Source organism: Lissotriton vulgaris, chromosome 2_1 (assembly GCF_964263255.1).
Source record: "Lissotriton vulgaris chromosome 2_1, aLisVul1.2, whole genome shotgun sequence".
Classification (NCBI taxonomy): domain Eukaryota; kingdom Metazoa; phylum Chordata; class Amphibia; order Caudata; family Salamandridae; genus Lissotriton; species Lissotriton vulgaris.
Window position 1 is genome coordinate 1,550,606,068 of NC_141687.1, and position 21,590 is coordinate 1,550,627,657.

The 21,590-nt window shown below is 49.6% G+C and overlaps 1 protein-coding gene across 1 annotated transcript in view; it reads left to right on the forward strand.

Moving 5' to 3' along the window:
- LMLN (leishmanolysin like peptidase) overlaps positions 1-21,590 on the forward strand; it is a 427,804-nt gene that overhangs the window by 379,908 nt on the left and 26,306 nt on the right. Inside the window, exon 15 of the mRNA XM_086957429.1 lies at positions 2,134-2,264. Within this exon, the coding sequence (XP_086813555.1) occupies positions 2,134-2,264 (131 nt within the window). The remainder of the gene's footprint in view (positions 1-2,133; positions 2,265-21,590) is intronic.

The following is a 21,590-nucleotide window of genomic DNA, read 5'->3' on the forward strand; positions in this document are numbered from 1 at the left end:
AAAAGTTATGGAATCTGTGGGAATCCTTGAACTTCCACCCACACAGCATTCACCAAAGTCTGCAGATAAAAATGGTCCCTCACTTGTGTGGTAGGCCTAGTGCCCGTGACAGGAAACGACCCAAAACACAATGTGGACACTAGTGAAAACGTACCCTTTCATTGCAGTGTGCCTAGCTGTGCATTGTGGGCCCTAGCTCAGCCGGCATCTAGGGAAACCTAGCAAACCTGTACATTTCTGAAAACTAGACACCTAGGGGATTCAAGGGAGGTGTGACTTGCATGTATCCCCCAATGTTTTCTTACCCGACTCCCCTGCAAATCTCAAATTTAGTGAACAAATAACACATTTTCCTCACAGTTCTGTGATGGATAGTTGTGGGATCATTGGGCTGACACAAATTTCCTACCACCCAGCATTCCCCCAGGTCTCCAGATGCAAATGGTACCTCACTTTTGTGGGTGGGCCAAGTGCCTGTGATAGGAAAGGGCCCACAACCAATTGTGGAGACATCAAAATTATCTATCACAAAACGATCTGGTTTTGGAATGGAGTAACCTGCGTTTTTGGTCCTGTGCTCGGCGGCCATCTAGTGAAACCTACCAAATCCAGACATTTCCGCAAACTAGACAACCGGGGCAGTCCAGGGAGGTGTGGCTTGTCTGGATCCCCCAATTTTTTCCTACCCTGAATCCCCTGTAAACCACAAATTTAGCTAAACACATCACATTTTCCTTAAATGTTCCTTGCCTTTTCCAAGTATTAAGCAGCACAAGCGCAGTGGTTGGCATCATACCGTGTATTGATCACTAGGAGTGAACAGGCCCTTTTTACCTGCGTCACTGAAGTAAGGCCTACAGGGGTCATTCATTTAAAGTTCTGCAGTTGTGTGCTTAACTCTCCCGTGGCGTTTGTGTGTAGTACTGCACAGTGTATGTGTGGTTCACATGTGCTTGGATGTATGTTTACCTGTGAATAATATAATACAGGGATAATGCAGTGCTGTGCAGTATGTATAGTATATGAATGTTCGGAGTGTATGTGTGCCTGTGAATGGTATAATACATAAAGAATTTAGTGATGTGTATTGCATGTATGCTATGGACTTGTTCTGGGTGTATGTGTGCCTGTGAATGGTACAATACATAGAAGATCACCACATTGGACCTGCAGATGATCATTTAGGTTGGAGACTTTAATGTGACTCTGGACAATTTACTTGATCCCAATAGCTTCTCTTATCCAATGGCTGCACAACAACTACATGCGATTATGACAAATAGAACTTCAGATCACTTCTGATGAACAAATATTTCAACTCGCTCCACTGAACTTGCTACACCAACAAGGAACATTTGATACGGTCACTTCACCCAATGTAGCATTTTTAATCTATAATCAAAACCCAAGATGGATAATGTTGTACTATGTGTTACTTTTTGATTTACTTATATAATGTTTCACTGTTTTCCCTTTTTTTCCCCTCTCCTTGCGGATTTATTATGTCAATGAATCCGCCTATCATCTATCTTGTAAAGCGTTCTGATATCTTCGGGTCTAGCTAGCGCTCCATTTAAATGAGGGGATGACACGCTGTAGTAGAATGAAGAACAAGGTATAGACTTTCAGTTGACATGGCTTCCACAGTCAGTCCTCAGATCAGCCTTACTGTGTTTGATGTACTACTTGAATGAAATAAACGTTTGCCTCTTTGAGGCTCAACTCCCTAGTTCTATGTGTCCTGAATGTGTAATGCGGTCAGAAACATCTGTGCTGTATTTGGTAGGCTCCAATCAATTTAACAGCTCTTTACTATCACAAGACATCTGTTTCTGTGATATATAGATCTCCCCACGACAAACTTAACTTCATTCTGGATAAATTAAGATAATACAACTGTTGTTGTCTCAAAGAATAAAAGTAAATTGAGGTGGGTTCGAAACGTAAATTGACTTCTCCTTATTAAGATCCCAGCCTTCTGGTCCTCCTTACCCATCTCTCTACAATCCGTTTCACCCACCACAGGAGGCTTACCTATTCTAACTTGTTTTCACTTTAGTTAGTTAATCTACTCATGAATAAGTGCAATAACAAAACACAACCTGTTTTATAATCATTATTTGTTTGTTTTAGCCCCATCAAGAAACTATGGTGCAGAAAAATATGGACCTAGTTCAGTGTGTCTCTTGCAGAAATCTGCTTTCATCATGGAACAGTGCACAAAGAAGTTGAGTTATCCTGATTGGGGCAGCGGATGTTATCAGGTAACTGGAGTAAATGTATTGTTTTATTGATTTGGATGTTACTAATTGAGCTGGCAAGATTTTAGAGGCTAACAGAATTACAGTGATCATTTGTGAAGAGCCTATACGTTTGTCATACAATGCTGTGTGCAAAAAATGCTCTTTTCTTGCAGAGAATAGTCAATCCACTCCATTCTCTTTGTAACCTTGCCCATTCTCAAAAGGTATACTCTCTGTTCTCAAGATCTTTAAGTCCAGGGCTGGTAGTTGCAACTTTTTTGCCACAATTGCACTATGGAACACTTTACCCCAGGTGCTCTGATGTTGATGAAATCCTTAAAGACGTGTTTATTTGCTAGCTAATATTTAGGTTTAATTTGGGCTTTTGCTTGTGGTTCCTGCTTAGTGCCAGGATGCCCGGGAGGGAAACAGTGTTTTACAAAACCCATAAATAACATTGGGAAAGAGAAACTAAGAAAAAAGGAAGGAAAGGAACATTGTATTACATTTCCTATAATCACACCCTTCTTTTCTGCCTTCTTCGCGTGATGAAGGATAAATGCAAGGTTGTTTTGTTTCTCTTAATGTCTTAGAGCTAATGAAGACATTTTTAAATGCATGTTTTAACTATTTCTTGTAAGTATTTTATTCAAGGAAATCATTAACCTGTCCCTTTACAACATTTTAAAGGCAGTTGACTATCTAGTAGTCCTTAGTGCAATAGGGTAAGGGTGCCTCCTGTTCATTCCGTATGTAAAATATGTACCAATATCGCGATATCATTTACTTCATTATTCCAGAGACGTTTTAATGCATGGGCATAATGGGCGCTGGTTCGGGCTCCTGATAAAGCTACCTCTGTTCTGCAAAGAGTCTTGTCCTGACGACCTTGAATAATTCTTTACTAAATTGTGTTAAATGCCGTTTTCCTTCAATTTATTTTCAATGTGGGTGATGTGTGGGGGTCTATTGCAGACATTTTGCATTTGATTATGTTTCATGCAACATTCACTGAAAAAAGAGTTCTAGAGCAAAACAGGACCTCAACTAGGGGTAATGAGAGAGGGTCACAGAGATTTGTTTTCACTTTGCCTCTTTAGGTTTTTTTGGGACAGAGGTTCTGGAGGTTAGTATTTTTCTCCTTTCCCCATGATATGTTTATGAATGTAATAAAACCCCACATTCTTACTCCCAGTCTCTTCATCCTTTTTTATTTGAATTATGTTTTTTTTTTATGTGATCTTAAAAACATCCCTCGGTCAACCCTACTCTTTTTTTGTGTACTGCAAAATGAACCGCTGTCTTCTTTTAGGTGGAAATTACAGCAGTTGTATGGCAAAAGAATTAATGATCTGATACAAGTTTTGTCTGGCAACGTTATCGGAGTTACTCAAGGGCAGCTGGCTACAATGTCTATTAATTTGGGTTTGCGAGCATGTAATGGTCGCACTAAATCAGACAGGAATGCTGAATACACCTTTGAGAGGGGTGGATCTAAGTGTAAGATTGTTTATATCTTAATGAACGTGAAATTGTGGCCCCACTTAGATATGACAGTGACACCATGCCAAGCGAGCGGCCATAATCCCTTGCTTCTATCACTGAAAGACCTTGGACTTGATTACGATCTTGGTGGATGGGATCACAAATGTGACGGATATCCCATCCACCGTATTACTATTTCCATAGGATATAATGGACTTGTAATACGGCAGACTGGATATCCGTCAGGTTTGTGACATAGTAACCCAGGCCCTTGTTCTCTGCACCTGCGCCATAAGCTGCAAATAACTTGAGGTCAGTTAAGTAGCTTTATTTTGAGACAAACTCTGTGTCAAGACTGTATGGTGTTTTTGCTTATACCTTTGACGCATACATCAATACTCTTGTGAATGACATACCATTCACTGAAGTTCACTGAAGTGCATAATTCACTGTTTAATATCTAGAGAAATTTCTTCCTGAAGATTTGCCATCCAACGCATGACACATGTCCAAAGGCCTCTCGTTGGTATAACAAGGATTGTACGATTGCCGAAGGTAAACTACTGGATGCTTGCAAAGGGAGGGCACTATACAAAAGAACATTAAACACTAGGCAGAGGAACAGAGAAAATGAGAATTAGGAAGATCGACTAATTGCTGTAAAGCAGAAAGAGAGCAAAACATTCTGGCATGGTTAAGCACATGGAAGTAAACCTACTTTTACCAATGCGGTACATTAAATACAACCCCAAAAATGGGTACAGCATTTATCGAACCATTATTCTCCTGACCCTACGGTAGAAAACCTCAAAATGCCTCTAACCAGGCTAGATGATGCTACCACGGACACATGTGAGGAGCGTGGAGAAATTTTACTTTTCTCTTCAACAAATGTTAAATGCTTTCAACTTGCTGAAGTGGGGGAAGGCCCCCGGGCCAGATAAAATAGCTGATGACTTCTACTGCCACACACTGCTATTTGGACTTCCTACATTAATTTGTTGTTTTTTTTTAAAACGTCTTTATTGAAAAGATTATCTCTGAAGTACACAGCCACACGCCTAAAACCCTGGGGCCGGCGGCTCAAGCTCCGAAGGAACAATACACAGCCTTGGAGCCCACATCCCGGAGTCAGGGCAGCGTCTCGTTGCAAGCGTTAGCACACCCAGTACTCTGCACCGCGTGTCCGTTGCGCCCCAGCAATCAAAAACATTTTCGCATAATTTGGTACAAACAGAGAGATGTCAACTTAACCTGCTGCCGTCAGGACACCCACCTCACTCTTCAACCCTGAACCAGTGAGCCTATGACTAGCTGCCAATAGCACCTTCTCCCTCCTGCTATAGCTTCTTCAATGCCACCAAATTATCCACCTACATTAGCCGCGCTGCCCAGGGATCCAGGCTCCGCGATACGCTCTGTGATGCATATGTATCTGAATGTTTGCATCAGGACCATTCCCCTATGAAGTCTGGGCAGTAGTACCATTTCCTGGCTCGGTCGTTGTCTCATTTGTAGGGCCCTCCCCCTTCTCAAGCAAGTATGTTGTGTATAGCCCCCAGACGTTTTTCGTCCTGCTCCGAGGTGGTAGCAGCTCGCTGAAGTGTTCCGATTGCGTACAGCAATAGAGCACATCGTGTGACCACTGTATCAGTGTAAGTAGAGGGCCCCTCATCCAACACATCGCCACTCTCTGCTTTGCCAGTAACAAGCCCATGTCCATTATTCTGCGCATCTTTTTTGGTAGTGGTTTAGAATATCCCAACAGTGCGACAGCTGGGTCAGGAGTAATCTCCAAACCAACTATGGTGCTCAGTTCGCAGAAGACCTTTTTCCAGTATCGCGAAACCCCCGGGCAACCTCACTCTAAGTACATGAAATCTGCTGTAGGGAAGTGCCACCTGTCACAAGTCGCTACCTCCCTCAGCCCATATCTATGCAGTGTCTCCGGCGTATAGTAGACTCTGTTAATGCATTTAAAGTGTATAAGTCGGTGTCTACCGTGTAATGATGTACATTTTGTATTGATGCAGCAGTATGACCACATGTCCAATTGTCATGTCTAGATCTCACTGCCAGGTGAGCCGGGCTCTAGTGTATTGATGTGCTCTATGTGACATCCCAAGCTTGTATATGTTGGAGACTATTTTACGGGGCAACTCGGTTTCGATTATATACGACAGTTCTGTAGTAGGGGATCTCTGTGTATAGTCATAATCTAGTGAATAGTCCCGCCCATGTGCGTGGACCCCGGAGCAATCAAAAATAATCTCTAAAGTGTCGAAAAAATGCAGAACTGCACAGACACTTAAGAGAGAATTTAAAGACATATAATGCAGCCTAAAAAAAGGCTACACTGTCCAGTACTTCAGCTAGAAATTCCACCAAAAATCCACAAAAACAGCAAAGCCTGTCCAGATTTCCTTTGTCTTCAGTACAAACCCCTCTGGAAGATAGAGAGGAAGGCATGGACAGACAAGCCCATAGGCTTCCATTATGTGGCTCAGAATAGGATACTGTGCCTTTAAGAGAACTTTCCAGAACTTCACAGTATCCCAGAATGCCTTGCAGGTCTCTCTTACTTTCAGTTCTTTTTTCCGGCTCCTGCAAGCAGGACCCTGGAGCATTGAGCTCTCCCTTTTCAAGGGTTTTGTTGGTGTTTTTTCACTAAATTCGATTTTGTGTACTTTTAAAGTACTTTGGTGACTTTCTTCTTGGTTTTTTGCACCCTTTTGTTGTCCATAATGCCTGCATTATTTGACAAATGCCCGGAGTGCTCCAGGAAGAAGGCCCAGACAGACCCCCATGAGGTCTGTATCCTCTGCCTTCCCTCTTCCCACATCCCTGAGGAGTGTGAGATCTGCCAAGGCTTCTCTGGCAGGACCCTGAAGGACAGACTGAAGATCAGGCTTCAGGGACTGGAAGAAAGGAGACAGAAGACGCAAGGTGGGTCTGGAGGGGCTTCATCTGCCCATGCTGAGGCCCCTGGGGGGGCTCCCCGGGGGCAGGAAGCCCAGCACACGTCCCCATTCTCCGTCTGGGTCGGTGGCACCCACCAAGACGTCGAGGGGGAAGTCCAAGGCCGGCTCCCCATCTCCCCAGGGCTCTGGGTCGAGAAAACGTCGCCCGTCGACGTCGAGGGACCTGCATAGGCCGCCGTCGAACGCAGAGACTTTGTCATCGTCGCTGTCTTCGTCGTCGTCGACGTCGAGATCTCGGCGTCGACAGGATCGGCGTCGACGCTCGCTGCCGAGGCGATACCGTCGATCGCCGTCAAGACGCAAGGCGTCATCATCGTCGAGGGGATCCTCGTCGTCGAGCCCGCCGTCGACGCAGAAGCACTCGCCGGCGAGGCGGAGGCGTTCGCCGTCGAGGCGTAGGAGGTCGAGGTCGACGTTGAGACGCTCCAAGGCGACGTCGAGGCGATCGCCGTCGAGGCGCAAGAGATCGCCGTCAAGACACAAAGGGTCGTCGTCGAGGTGGTCCGGGTCGACGTCGAGACACGGCAGCCGTTCGACGCCGAAGAGGAGGAGACGGTCGACGCCGAAGGGTCGCTCGACGTCGAGGGGCCGACGGTCGACGCCTGAACACCGGTCGGTGGCGTCGAAGGATCGTACTACGCGGCCTAGGGCTGAGGGGGGCTCTCCTCAGCCCGAGAAGGATGGTGGGTCGCCGGGATCGGTGTACTCGGAGGTGTATACTCCAAAGAAGTCCGTTCCGCCTCCTTCTCCGCTACCTAGAGGCCCGCGTCCGAGGACTCCTACCCCTCCTCCTTTGCCTCCTCTGCCTGAAAAGCCGCCACCGATTTCGCCGAGGTCGGTCTCGTTCCCCGATCTCCCGACCCCTCCTAAGAAGACTCCGAAGTCTAAGGAACCACGTAAGCCCAAGTCGGCCACCCCGGAGAAGCCGGTGGACCGGCCGAGGCCCAGGAGATCGAAGTCTCGCTCCAGATGGAGGGAACGATCGAGAAGTAGGCACAGGTCCTCCACCCGTTCCAGACGGCACCGTAGGAGACATAGATCCAGGACCGATACGTCCTCTAGGACCCGCTCCTATTCCCCTACTCTGTCCGATTCACCTGAGACTAGGGTGTCTCCTATCGATGACATCGGTACGTTCCAGGAGGTTCTCCTGAGGGGGGCCGCGAAGTTGGGTATCACGGTGATGGCTCCTACACCTACGACGTCCGTGATATTCGAGACTTTGCACAAGAAGCACCTGTCTCGCCCTCTTTTGCCCTTGGTTCCGGGACTGGTTGAACCGGCACAAGAACTATTTCTTACACCTGCGGTGGTGAAGGCCGCCCCGTCTAGACTTTTGAAAAAGTACAGGGCACCGGACTCAGATCCTGCCTTCCTGAGGATGGACCCAGTCCCCGACTCAGTTATAGTTACGGCGGCCAGGAAACAGCATTCTACCTCCCCGTCCTCCACCGTGCCTCCAGACAAGGAGAGCCACTGGATTGATTCGGCGGGACGGAAGGCATGTGGGACTTCTTCCACCACAATGAAGGCTTCCAGCGACTCGGCATTACTGGGACGATATGACCGTGCGCTTTGGGATTCCATGGAGCAGTTCGCGGACCTTGTGCCGCGTGACAGGAGGGAGGACTTCATGGAAATTGTCAAGGAGGGGATGCTGGTCTCGAACCAGGCCATCAGTGCTGCGGCGGATATCTCCTTGTTAGCTGCACATGGCTACTGCCACGGCATCAACCAGCGCCGACATGCATGGCTCAGACTTACGTCTCTCAAGCCTGAGGCACAACAGCGAGTGGCCAACCTGCCGTTTTCCGGGGACACGCTCTTCGGTAAACACGCAGATGACGAGATGGCCCGGATGAAGGCCGAGGCAGAAACCCTGACGGCGGTGGGCTTGGAGAAGCCCAAGGACAAGAAACCCTACCGCCAGTTCCAACGGCGTTTTGGCTCACAAGGGAAAGGAAGAGGACAGTCTTCGGGACAACAGCAGCAGCAACAACAGCAGCAGTTCCGAAGACCTTTCCAAAAACGTCAGAGGGGTAGAGGTGGACAACAGCCCTCTACTGCGAACAAGGGCCCGGCCGGGTCTCGACCCTGAGCGGTTACTTCCCCTTCATCCGTTACCCGCTCCGGTGGGGGGAAGCGTTCAATTTTTTCTGGCAGAGTGGAGAAAAATTACTCAGGACAAGTGGGTGCTGAATATTGTTTGCAATGGATACAGTCTTCGGTTCATCAGCCCTCCTCCAGCGATCCCTCCGGTCAGCTCGCAGTATCAACTACGCGAGCTCCAGGCGGAGGCCGATATTCTGTTAAGAAAAAGGGCGATAGAAGATGTACCTCTGTCTCAAAGAGGGAGAGGTCTGTACTCCCGGTTCTTTCTGGTTCGCAAAAAGGACAAGAACGAGTTCAGGCCCATTCTGCACTTGCGGCAGGCAAACAAGTGGATTCGCAGAGAAAAGTTTTGCATGCTGTCGTTGCATCAGATTTATCCTCAGTTGCAACAGGGGGACTGGCTTTGTGCCATAGACCTACAAGATGCGTACTTCCACGTGCCCATCGCGCACAAGCACAGGAAGTTTCTGCGGTTCCAAGTCGGCACCAATCATTACCAATACACGGTGCTGCCTTTCGGACTGAAATCTGCACCCAGGACATTCTCGAAGTGCATGGCAGTGGTAGCAGCACACCTAAGGAAAGGCAAGGTGTTTGTCTACCCGTACCTGGACGATTGGTTGATCAAGGCCTCCTCCTTCTCAGAAGCCCAAGCGGACTTCCGGAAGACGTGCGTTCTCTTGAACAAGTTGGGGTTGCACATCAACATGTCCAAGTCTGTCCCGATCCCGGTCCAATGTATTCAATACTTGGGGGCCACCATCGATACGCTGTCAGCAAGCGTGTCTCCTTCGGAGGAGCGACGGAGATCGATCCTTCGGAAGGCTCAGGCTCTTATGACCGCTCCATCTCCAACAGTGAGGACGGTGTCTTCTCTACTGGGGTCGATGGCCTCTTGTATCTTCCTCACTCCTCATGCACGACTACACATGAGACCTCTACAGGAGTGCTTGGAGGACCAATGGGACCAGAGGAGAGGATCTTGGGACGACAAGATACGACTGTCTCTGCATGCTCTTCAGTCTCTGAAGTGGTGGTGTTCAGCGGAGAATCTCCTCAGAGGAGTTCCCTTCCACAAGGACATTCCTACTCAGACGATCGTGACGGATGCTTCTCTCCAGGGCTGGGGAGCGCATTCGGGGGACTTACAGATCCAAGGCACGTGGTCTCAGACGGAGTCCACGTATCACATCAATTTCCTGGAACTCAGAGCTGTTCACTTGGCACTGAAGGCCTTTCATCCGTCCTTCCGGACCAACTCTCTGCTTGTACAGACGGACAATACGACCACGATGTATTACCTCAACAAGCAGGGGGAGTCGAGATCGCGCACCCTGTCTCGGGAGGCGCAGACGATCTGGCACTGGCTTCTGGCGAGAGGATTGACGGTAACGGCTACACATCTGCTGGGTGTGCAGAATGTTCAGGCAGACGCACTGAGCAGACTGATTCTGGAAAACCACGAGTGGGTCATAAACGACGATGTACTAGGAGAAGTCTTCGCAAGGTGGGGGACTCCAGACGTAGATCTGTTCGCCACCGCCGAAAACAGCAAATGCCGAGACTTCGCCTCCAGGTACTACCAGCAAGGGACGCTGGGGAATGCACTCTGGATCAACTGGTCGAACAGTTTTGTTTACGCTTTTCCGCCCATCCCTCTGATTCCGGCGGTGCTCATCAAGCTGTCCCGGTCCAGGGCACGAATGATCCTGATTGCCCCGGAATGGCCCAGACAGTGGTGGTTCACGGACCTTCTACACCGGTCCCTCCTTCCACACATACGGTTGCCATGCAGGCCGGACCTTCTCACGAAGTTCGGGGGGCAGATGGTGCACCCCAACCTCTCATCCTTGAGTTTGGCGGCATGGCTCCTGAGGTAGTGCAATATGGCCATTTGAATCTACCAGAAGATTGCATGGACATACTGAAGGAGTCTAAGAGGCCCTCCACTCGGACGTCCTACGCTTACAAGTGGAAGAGGTTTTGTATCTGGTGTGTGTCCAGGAACTGTGATCCTACTACGTGCAAGGAAGATGTCATCCTTCCCTACCTTCTCCATCTGGCGCGATCTGGCCTTAATGTTCACTCTATTAGGGTTCATCTCGCTGCATTGACTGCCTACAGGAAAAACCCTTCACAGACTTCCTTCTTTCAGATCCCTGTGATCAAAGACTTTTTGGAAGGCTTGAAGAAAGTGTTCCCTCCTGTCAGGCTCCCTTCGCCTTCATGGGAATTGAATGTGGTGCTGTCCAGTTTGATGAAGGAGCCTTTTGAACCCATTCATAAGGCTTCGTTGCAGCACCTGTCCTGGAAGGCGGCGTTCCTCGTGGCCATTACATCGGCCCGCAGGGTGAGTGAAATTCAGGCGTTGTGTTGTAATGAACCGTATACTGTATTTCATGCTGCTAAGGTTGTTATGCGTACTCACCCTAAATTTCTTCCCAAGGTTATTTCTGACTTTCATGTCAACCAAACTATAACTTTGCCTACGTTTTTTCAGAATCCTTCATCTCCAGCGGAAAGGTCCTTACATTCCCTGGATGTTCGGAGGGTGTTGAAATTTTATCTGGATAAAACTAAAGATATTCTAGGTCAGACCAATTGTTTATCAATTACGGATCAGTCAGGACGGGTCTTGCGACCTCTAAGCAGTCCATTTCTAGGTGGATTGTGTCCTGCATACAACTATGTTACCAGAAAGCTAATAAGACCTTAGGGGGTAAGCCTAAGGCTCATTCCACCAGGGGCAAAGCTGCCACGACAGCCTTGCTCCGTAATGTGCCGATTGCAGAAATTTGCAAGGCCGCCACTTGGAAGTCGGTTCATACCTTTGCTAAGCATTACTGTCTGGACGCTGATGCCAGAGCAGATGCTCAGGTTGGACAGGCTTCGCTGCGGAATTTGTTCGCACAATAGTGGTTGGTTTCTTTTCTCCACCGCGCTGTGGTGTGGGGATGGGCTTGCCATTCTATTCACTAGATTATGACTATACACAGAGATCCCCTACTACAGAAGGAGTAGTTTCTTTTCTGTAACTCCAGTTCTGTAGTAGGGGTATCTCTGTTATAGTCATAAGCGCCCGCCCTCCTCCCCGGTGGAGAGATGTTCATGTAAAGAATGCTACAGGTCGGGCGTGTTACGCCTTCAAAAAGAACTGAAAGTAAGAGAGACCTGCAAGGCATTCTGGGATACTGTGAAGTTCTGGAAAGTTCTCTTAAAGGCACAGTATCCTATTCTGAGCCACATAATGGCAGCCTATGGGCTTATCTGTCCATGCCTTCCTCTCTATCTTCCAGAGGGGTTTGTACTGAAGACAAAGGAAATCTGGACAGGCTTTGCTGTTTTTGTGGATTTTTGGTGGAATTTCTAGCTGAAGTACTGGACAGTGTAGCCTTTTTTTAGGCTGCATTATATGTCTTTAAATTCTCTCTTAAGTGTCTGTGCAGTTCTGCATTTTTTCGACACTTTAGAGATTATTTTTGTTTGCTCCGGGGTCCACGCACATGGGCGGGACTATTCACTAGATTATGACTATAACAGAGATACCCCTACTACAGAACTGGAGTTAAAGAAAATAAACTACTCCTTCTTGTACCTCAGGGGGTTCGTTTAAATCGTCCCCCAATTGTTGGCTTAACACCCTCCTCACTCTGTGGAACTGAAAACGCTGCAGTAAAGTAGTAGCTTCTACAGTGTCCGCGACCTCATCCCATGACTTCGCTGTTCCATCTAAGAACAGTCCCCCACCCTAGTAATCTGCAGTGCATGCATTGCCCGTACGACCCCCCCATCTAAGCAAGGGGGCAACCAGACCATCCAGTCTATAGGCATCTCCGGGGAATATCAGTGCCCCCACTTGCAACTGTAGCAGGTTGTGCCATGTGTGTTGTGTCGAATTGAGGGATTCTAATATACCCGTAATACGATCTACCGGTTCGAAAATGACGGCCAGGAGAGGGTGGGGATCAGCAAAAAGCTTTTCCAGTCGGATTTATGGTATGTTATCTGGACCATGAATCCAGCTATATGCTAGCGCCCCTTGTGCCGCTCTGTAATATAACTCAAGGTCCGGCGCACCCAGTCCTCCCAAATGGTGGGGCAAAGTGAGCACTCGCCATTGTACCCGTGCCTGCTTGCCTGCCCAAGCTAATCTTATCAATGATTTATTAAGTCTGACAAAGAAGGAGCGTGGTAGCACTATTCAGATGTTTACGAACAAGAACAGGAATCTGGGCAGCACCACCATCTTCATTATAGAGACCCTGCCAATCAAAGACAGTGGCAATCTAATCCAGATTTCTATAACTTCTTCAAATTTGGAAACTGCTGTGCCGTAATTCTCACGGAACACTATCTCCGAGTCTATGTGCAGTTGAATGCCTAGGTACCTAACCGCATCTGCAGACCACTGTAGGGGGTAATCCATTTTAAATTGCATAGTTGCTGGAGGAAGCGGGAGGGCTATGGATTTTGTCCAGTTGACCTTCAGCCCTGATAATGCACCGAAGTGCACCACCTCTTGGAGGATCGGGGAGAGGTTGTTTTCCGGGTCCCTTACGTACAGCAGTGTGTCGTCCGCATACGTGGAGACCACTTTTTTGTAGGTAGGGAAATGGACACCTCTCTGTCCGTGGTATTCTCGGAGCGCACATGCCAAGGGTTCCGCAATTAAGGCATACAGCGTCGGTGACAGGGGGCATCCCTGCCTTGTTCCCCTGGAGATAGCAACAGCGTCTGTGACTAGATTCCCCAGCCGAATGCGTGGTGAGGGAGCATTATCTAACACTCCTATCAGCTGCAGGAAGACGGAGCCCAGTTCCATTTGCGTCAGCACTATCCGCATGAAAGGCCACTCCACCGGGTCAAAAGCCTTCTCCATATCGAGAAAGACCACTATGGCCTTAGTGTCTGGACAAATGTGCTGCATAGTTCTAAAACTCGTTCTAAGATTGTAGGTGAAGTTTCTCTCTGGTATAAACCCAGCCTATTCCAGAGCAACCAGCTCCGGGGTCAGCAGGGCCAAGCGATTGGCCACAATTTTTGCAAACAGTTTGGTGTCCACGTTTAACAAAGACAGCGGCCTATAAGAGCCTCATTCCTCTGGGGGTTTACCCAGTGTGGGGATAGCTACTAAGACCGCTTCCGTCACGGATTGTGGCATCTTACCCGTCACGCATAAGTCATCAAACAACCCTGAGATGTGGGGTAGCAGCAGTTCGATGAAGGCCTTATAGAAGCTTACTGTGAGACCATCTGTACCCGGGGCACTATTTGCCCTCATACCCGCCAGTGCTTCCACAATTTCATCTTTCTTAATAGGGTGCATGAGGAACTCTCTATGTACGTCGGAGAGGAAAGACGGCTTAATATGTTCTAAATAGTCCATTATTTCATCATCCATGTCTGAGGAGCGGGTAGCATACAATTCCGTATAGTATTGTTTAAACCTGTACGCTGTGTCCACTTCCTCGGTCAGTAGTTCGTCCTCCTCCGACCGGATTTCAGTAATCAGAGTTTTGCTGCGCCTAGCTTTCAAAATGTGTGCGAGCACAGATCCAGGTCACTCCCCCTCACCATAGGTTTGTGCTGTGGCATATTTGCCTAGGTGTTTCACCTCACTGTCTGCCGCGTCGTGATATTCTGCTAGTAAATCCTTCATAGTACCCGTAACTTCCTCGTTACCCCCAGCAATCTGGCGAGACTCCATCTCCCTCAGCCGTTTCTCCAAATCTGACAACCTCTGACAAATGGAGCGAAGAACCCCTGAGTGTTTAGTCATGGCCACACCCCGGATATATACTTTGAAAGCCTCCCATACCGTCTGAAAGCTGCCTACTGACCCGATGTTAATAGTGAAAAAAAATTCTATCGCTTCCGCCATCTCTTCTGGGGATTTAACAGCGAAAAAGGGGAAAACGCCATATAAATGGTGGTAATGTATTTTAAGGTGTGTCAGGACCAGCAAGAGTGGAGAGTGAGCAGACAAGGTGCGTGATAGCACCTGACAGGTACTGATCTGAGACATGAGCGACGTCAAAGCTAGCCAGTAATCTATGCATGTATGTATGTTATAGTAGGCTGAATAGTGTGTGAAACCTCCAGGATTCGGATGCATCTCCCTCCATATATCACTAAGGTCTTTTCTGATAATAACACTGTCTATGGTTCTGGCTGCCAGCGCCGGTCTCCTCGTTGGGCCCCCGGATCTGTCTAGTTCTGGGTTTCGTTCCAGGTTAAAGTCTTGCAGCTGCCCAACGTGGTAGCCAATGTTGCGAAGAACTCCGGACAGTCATAGTTGGGGCCATAGACGTTCACTATAGTCAAATCCAATCCCCTGCCCTGGCATTTGGAAATCACAAATCTACCTACTCATCTGCCTTCAGCTGCCTCAACATGTAGTCAGATCTAGGGTTGACCCAGTTCAATACTCCCCGAGCGTGGGTCGTGAATCCGGAGGCGTTGGTGCTACCCAGAAGTCCTCTGCTGCGCAGCATAGGGCTATGTAATGGAAGATGAGTCTCTTGGAGCAAGGCAACGTCAATGTTATGTCTTGTCAGGTAATTCAACACTTTACGCAGTTTTCGATAGTCGTTAAGACCTCTAACATTCCACGACAGTGAGCGGAGGGAGTCAATAGCTCTTGGAGCAGTATCTCCGTTAGTCATTGCTATCCTGTCTTTCGCATCGTGCAACATATCTCGACTCTTGTAGCATGTGTGTTATGTGTACCGCACAAAAACTTGCCAACATCTCGAACATCAAAAACAACATTGCCCCTACCCTACCCTCCACCCTCCCACAGCAGACTCCCACAACTCGGCCGCACAGCATCCCTACTAAAAACAACCCCCCTCCCCGCCCCCACCTCCCTCCCCCAAACTTGATGAACCGTACTAGTGTTTTTCACTCGTGGGCAGAGGTCGCTCTATATACAAAGATCTATAAAATGCAGACAGTCCCCTGTCTCAGCCCTCGCACGCCGACTTGTGTTGTCACAACCCCCACTACTGTGTATGCCGCGTCTGTGCTTCCAAGCTCTGTCACCTCAGCCCTCTGTCCCCATTGCTCGTATCAGGTGGCTCGGTGGTGGATCCCCGCGCCCGTGGTATATCTGGCATGGTTCTGCACAGTCTGGTGCCCAACATAATTACACCAATGTTATACATACAATCAAGGCACTACTATGTCCTTGTAGGGGACCGCAGGGTACAAACTATGCATTGCCACATGTATAGTCCTAGCACTATCATCTTCACCCCCGCACCCTCCAAGACCCCATGTGAGAGTAAGTCAGTCTCATCCTGCTCTTCTAGTGATCCGCCAGCCGCTTTGTCCAGTAACTGTTGTTCCCGGCTCACAAGCTTTTCTCTGGACCAGTCTCCTTGCTTTCTGCAAGGCCTTCGGGTCTGTAAAGATATTTGATCGGCCCTGTTTGTTCAACCGAAGTTTAGCGGGGTACAGCATAGCGTCGTCCAGGCCTAGTTCACGCAACTGCTTTTTCATAGGCACAAATTGTCTGTGCCTCCTGCACACGGGTGGTGAAATCCGGGTAAAGTGAGATGGTTGATCCTTCATACACACGTCAACACGTGTTTCTACCGCGCCGCCTTCAAGGCAGCATTTCTGTCCCGGTAATTCAACAGTTTTGCTATTATTGGTCTCGGCGGGGCTCCTGGCTGCAGCCGGGGCCCCAAGGAACGGTGTGCCCTCTACACCACGAACATAATGGAGAGCACACCGTCTCCCAGAAGGCTCACCAACAACTTCTCTACAAAATGTTCCATGTTTACAGTCGATGTCGTCTCCGGCAGGCCAGTAATGCGTAGGTTACAGCGTCTCGAGCGCGCCTCCAGGTCCTCCGCTTTATCTTGCAAGACACGCATGACTCTTCCAAGCTGTTTGTGGCCCAAGGCTAGTGTCGTCTGCGCCTCCTCTACCTCCGTGAGCCTCCGCTCGGACATATCCAATCACTCCGCATGTTTATCCAGTCGCTCCGCCATTCTGTCCATACGGTGGCAAGTCGTCCCTCAAGGTTGGTTCTTTTAGTAGGGCCGACGCCTGGGCACCTCGTTCATCCCCAGGTGCTTTGTCGCCACCCGCCAGAACTCTCCAGTGCCAGTATACCTGTCGTGCCACTTCCACTCTTACTTTAGGCTCCAGTGTCTCTCCAGCGATTGTTGCTGGAGATACTTTCTGCGCGTTCAGCTCCACACAGCCGCTGCTATCCCCAGTATGTTTGGCTGACTCCAGGCTTAGCGCTATCAATGGTAGGTTCTACTCTGCTTTTATGGGCGCCGCATTAAATGCATCTATTAGGCACTGCAGAGCACTCGCGGCTGACCGACGACAGCCAGGAATTTCTCAGCGGTGTGCAGGTCTATACCCCTGCAGTCCGCAACCTACCCTGCAGTATTACCCCGAGCAGCCACTCTGTTCTCACCCCCAAGTGTCTTCTGCGTAGCAAGGCACACTCATGCTCGCGGAACGCCACTCCCGCAGACTCCCATGCGCCGTAGGCCTTTATGCTCTCATCAGTAGCGGGCCGCACAGCACATTCGCCGCTCAGTCCTGCATTTGTGTCGGCACTGTGCTTATCGCTGCGCAGCTGGTGTCCCCTCCGTACGACTCCTGCCACTGATGGGGTCGGACCCCCAAGGTCTCGAGGTCATCAAGATTTGACTTCATGCCATGCAGGAGATGGACAAAAGTCACCAGGTGGATGCTTCCACAGCCCCTAGATCGTCTCCTACAAGTCTTCACGACGTCGAAGATCTCCGCCGCAGTCAAGTAAGTCGGCGTCGAGGTGCCATGCTTCGGGCTCGAAGTCCATGGTTGCTACTACATCTAAGTCTCCGTCGACGTCAAGGCTTCCGTCGACGTCGAGACACTCTCCGCCGCCCTTGAAGGGATCGGTGTCGAGAGCTAGGACGGCATCTAGGTCGCCGCTGGCTAGCGGGCCGCCGTCGAGAGGGACTGTCAGATCCCATCCTTCAACGTCAAGGAGGTCGACGCCGAGGCGACGCCAGGAAAGGTCGCCGTCGACGCGACATCGAGGAAGATCATCAACGGGACGACGTCAAGAATAGTCGTCGAGACGAGGTCGAGAAGTATCTCCACCTGATCGACGTCGAGGGAGATCGACGTTGAAGTCTCCGGATCGACGTCGAGGTTCTCAGTCGAGCCTTTCACGACGTGATCGATCACCGTCGAGAGCATGAAGACACCGCTCAACGCCACTAGTCACCCAGACTTCTTCGACGTCGAGGATTTCGCCGTCGAGGGATAAAGTGACGGCTGAGGTGGAGTCACCTGGTTCTAAGACTTCAGGAGGAAAATCATCATCTCCTGGCTTGAACATCGTGCAGGTCTCCCCAGAATCTTCGCCCAGATCTGCGGGCAGCTTGATTTCTCAACATCCTCAAGGGGCTGTATCTGGACAGAGTAGTCCGGGCTCGGATTACTCCCGTACATATTCCCCTTCTAAGGCAAAGACTCCAGCCAGACCAGCTAGATCTCCTCGGAGTCCCAGGATTTCACCCAGGCCGAGATCTCGAGTCAGATCACGTTCTCCAGTGCGGCCAGGGACACCTGTCAGACCAAAATCTCCAATCCGGCCAAGACCGAGGTCTCCATCAAGACATCGTTCTAGGTCCAGGGACAGTCACAGTCACAGCAGGAATCGTGACAGGTCCCATAAGAGGCAGCGTACAAGATCTTCCACAAGGTCGTCCTCGACTAGGTCGTCTTACCGAGATTATTCTCCGACCTATTCCTCTACGCCTCCTTCCCGAGTCTCTCCAATTGATGACCTCGCGACTTTCTCTGTGATTTTTGATACCTCCGTCATCGTACAGCGCCCAGGCCTCTACTGCCTCTGGTTCCCGGCCTCCTAGAACCAGCTATGGCTACTTTCCTCACACCAGCAGTGGTGGGATCTGTTCCATCTCGGATAGCCGAAAAGTACAAGGCCCCTGCAGAGGATCCCTTGTTCCTCAGATCGGATCCTCCTGCGGATTCCATCATTGTGGCGGCTGCCATGAAGTCCCATGCAGGCTCTACTTCTTCCTCAGTACCACCTGAAAAAGATAGTAAACTTATGGACTCTTTTGGTAGGAAGGTATGCAACACCTCTTCTTCCTTTATGAAGGTGGCTAGTGCCTCTGCCTTGCTTGGAAGGTACGACAGGTCCCTTTGGGACTCCCTGACTCGCTTTACAGACAAGCTCCCCAAGGAAGATCGCCAAGATTTTCTGGAGACTTTACAGGAGGGAGGCCTGGTAGCCAATCAAGTTATTAGCGCCGCAGTGGATGCCTCTGACCTTGCAGCTCATGGCTATTCAAGTGGTATTTGTTCCCGTCGTTCGGCCTGGCTTCGCCTGACGGGGCTCAAACCAGACGCCCAGAAGAAGATTTTGAATTTGCCCTTCAATGGAAAATCTCTGTTTGGTCCACACACAGACGACGAAATGTCCAAAATGAAGGCAGAAATGGACACCGTCAAAGCTGTGGAATTAGAAAAACGCAAGGAGTTCAAGAAACGCATTCGTCAAGGAGACCGGAAGTCCTTCCAACAGAGGGTTCAAACCCCTCAGTGGCAATCCCAGTCTCAGCAGAAGACGCAGTTCCAGCAGCGTCGTCCTGGCAGAGGAAGAGGTGGCAATAACAGACAGCAGCCCTCCTCAAAGCAACCTCCTAAGCCCTGAGCCAGTGCTTCCTCCACGTCTGTTCACCACTCCGGTGGGAGGGAGTGTTTCTCATCATCTGACAGAGTGGGAATCCATTACAAAAGACAGATGGGTGCTGAATATTGTGCAGCATGGTTACTTGCTGAGGTTCAAATCTCCTCCTCCGCAGGTGTTCCCTCAATTGCAGCATCTTCCACGTTACAAGACTCAATTGCTACAAGACGAAGTCTCCGTCCTTCTGGAGAAAATGGCCATAGAGGAGGTTCCCTCAACTCACAAAAATCAAGGAGTGTACTCCCGATATTTCCTGGTTCAAAAACGAGGAACTGTCAAAGAATACAGGCCCATTCTAGACCTTCGAAGGCTGAACAAGTTCATACGAAAAGAAAAGTTCCGTATGCTCGCCCTGCACCAGATCTTCCCACATCTTCATCAGGGAGACTGGATGTGTGCCATCGACTTGAAGGACGCCTATTTCCACATACCAGTGTCAATCAAGCATCGGAAGTTTCTAAGGTTTCAGATCGGACGTCGTCACTACCAATATCGAGTGCTGCCGTTTGGCCTGAAATCTGCACCTCGGACATTCTCAAAGTGCATGGCGGTGGTGGCTGCTTTTCTCCGCAAAAGAAAGATCTTGGTCTATCCATATCTAGACGATTGGTTGTTGAAGAGCTCCACCCCGCCGCTGCTTCAGAACAATCTGTCGTTCTGCCTCAAACTGATGGAGTCGTTGGGTCTTCACGTCAATCTGAAGAAATCAGTTCTCAACCCTTCCCAGCGGATCCACTACCTGGGTGCTTCTCTGGACTCACTTCAGGCAAGCGTGTGTCCTTTGGAAGAGAGGTTGTCATCTATGCTCCTGAAGGGTCGCCTTCTTCTGGACAATCAGGCCCCCACAGCCAGACAAGTGTCCTCTCTTCTGGGATCGATGGCTTCATGCATTTACATTGTCCCAATGCTCGCCTTCACATGAGACCTCTACAACAAGCCCTCGAAGATCAGTGGTCTCAGAGATCGGATCAGTGGGAAGACCGGGTCTTGCTTCCTCAAGAAGCCAGGGACTCGATCAGATGGTGGTTGAAACGATCCAATCTTCTCCGAGGAGTGCCATTCCATCGTCCTCCTCCATCTCAGTCAATTGTCACGGATGCCTCCCTTCAAGGCTGGGGTGCTCACATGGACCAACTCCAAGTTCAAGGCCTTTGGTCCGAGGTAGAGCAAGGCTACCATATCAACTTCCTGGAGCTTCAAGCAGTTCATCTTGCTCTCAAGTCTCTTTATCCTGCTCTACGCACCAACCACCTCCAGATTCAGACGGACAACACGACAACTATGTTCTATCTGAACAAGCAGGGAGGCACGAGGTCAAGAGTCTTGTCTCTGGAAGCACAAGCTATCTGGCATTGGCTCCTAGCAAGAGGCCTATCCATCGTGGCAGTTCATCTACCAGGAATTCAAAACGTCCAAGCAGACTGCCTAAGCAGAATCTTCGTAGAAGCGCACAATTGGGTGCTCAACGAGGAAGTGGCTCAAGAGGTTTTTCGGTGTTGGGGCGTACCGGACGTAGACCTGTTCGCAGACGTGGCCAATACAAAATGCCCCGTCTTCGCGTCCAGGTTCCCCCAACAGGGATCACTGGGGAATGGCCTTTTGATCAGCTGGTCTCAGACGTTACTCTACGCCTTTCCTCCCCTGCCTCTGATCCCAGCAGTGATCCAGAAGTTCTACAGGACCAACACCAGAATGATCCTGATAGCACCAGAGTGGCCACGCCAGTGGTGGTACCCCGATCTTCTTCAGATGTCGGAGGTTCCTCACCGGCGCCTACCATGCCGTCCAGACTTGTTGACCAAAGACCAGGGGAAGGTGTTGCACCCCAACCTTCCTTCCCTTCGCTTGACGGCATGCCTCCTGAGGTCATCCAGTATGGCCATTTAGACCTCCCAGCAGACTGCATGACTATTCTTAAAGAATCGAAGCGACCCTCCACTAGGAAGTCCTACGCTTTCAAGTGGAAGAGGTTCTTCTTATGGTGTCATGAGCACTCTCTTGACCCGGTACATGGCCAAGAGCAGGTGATTC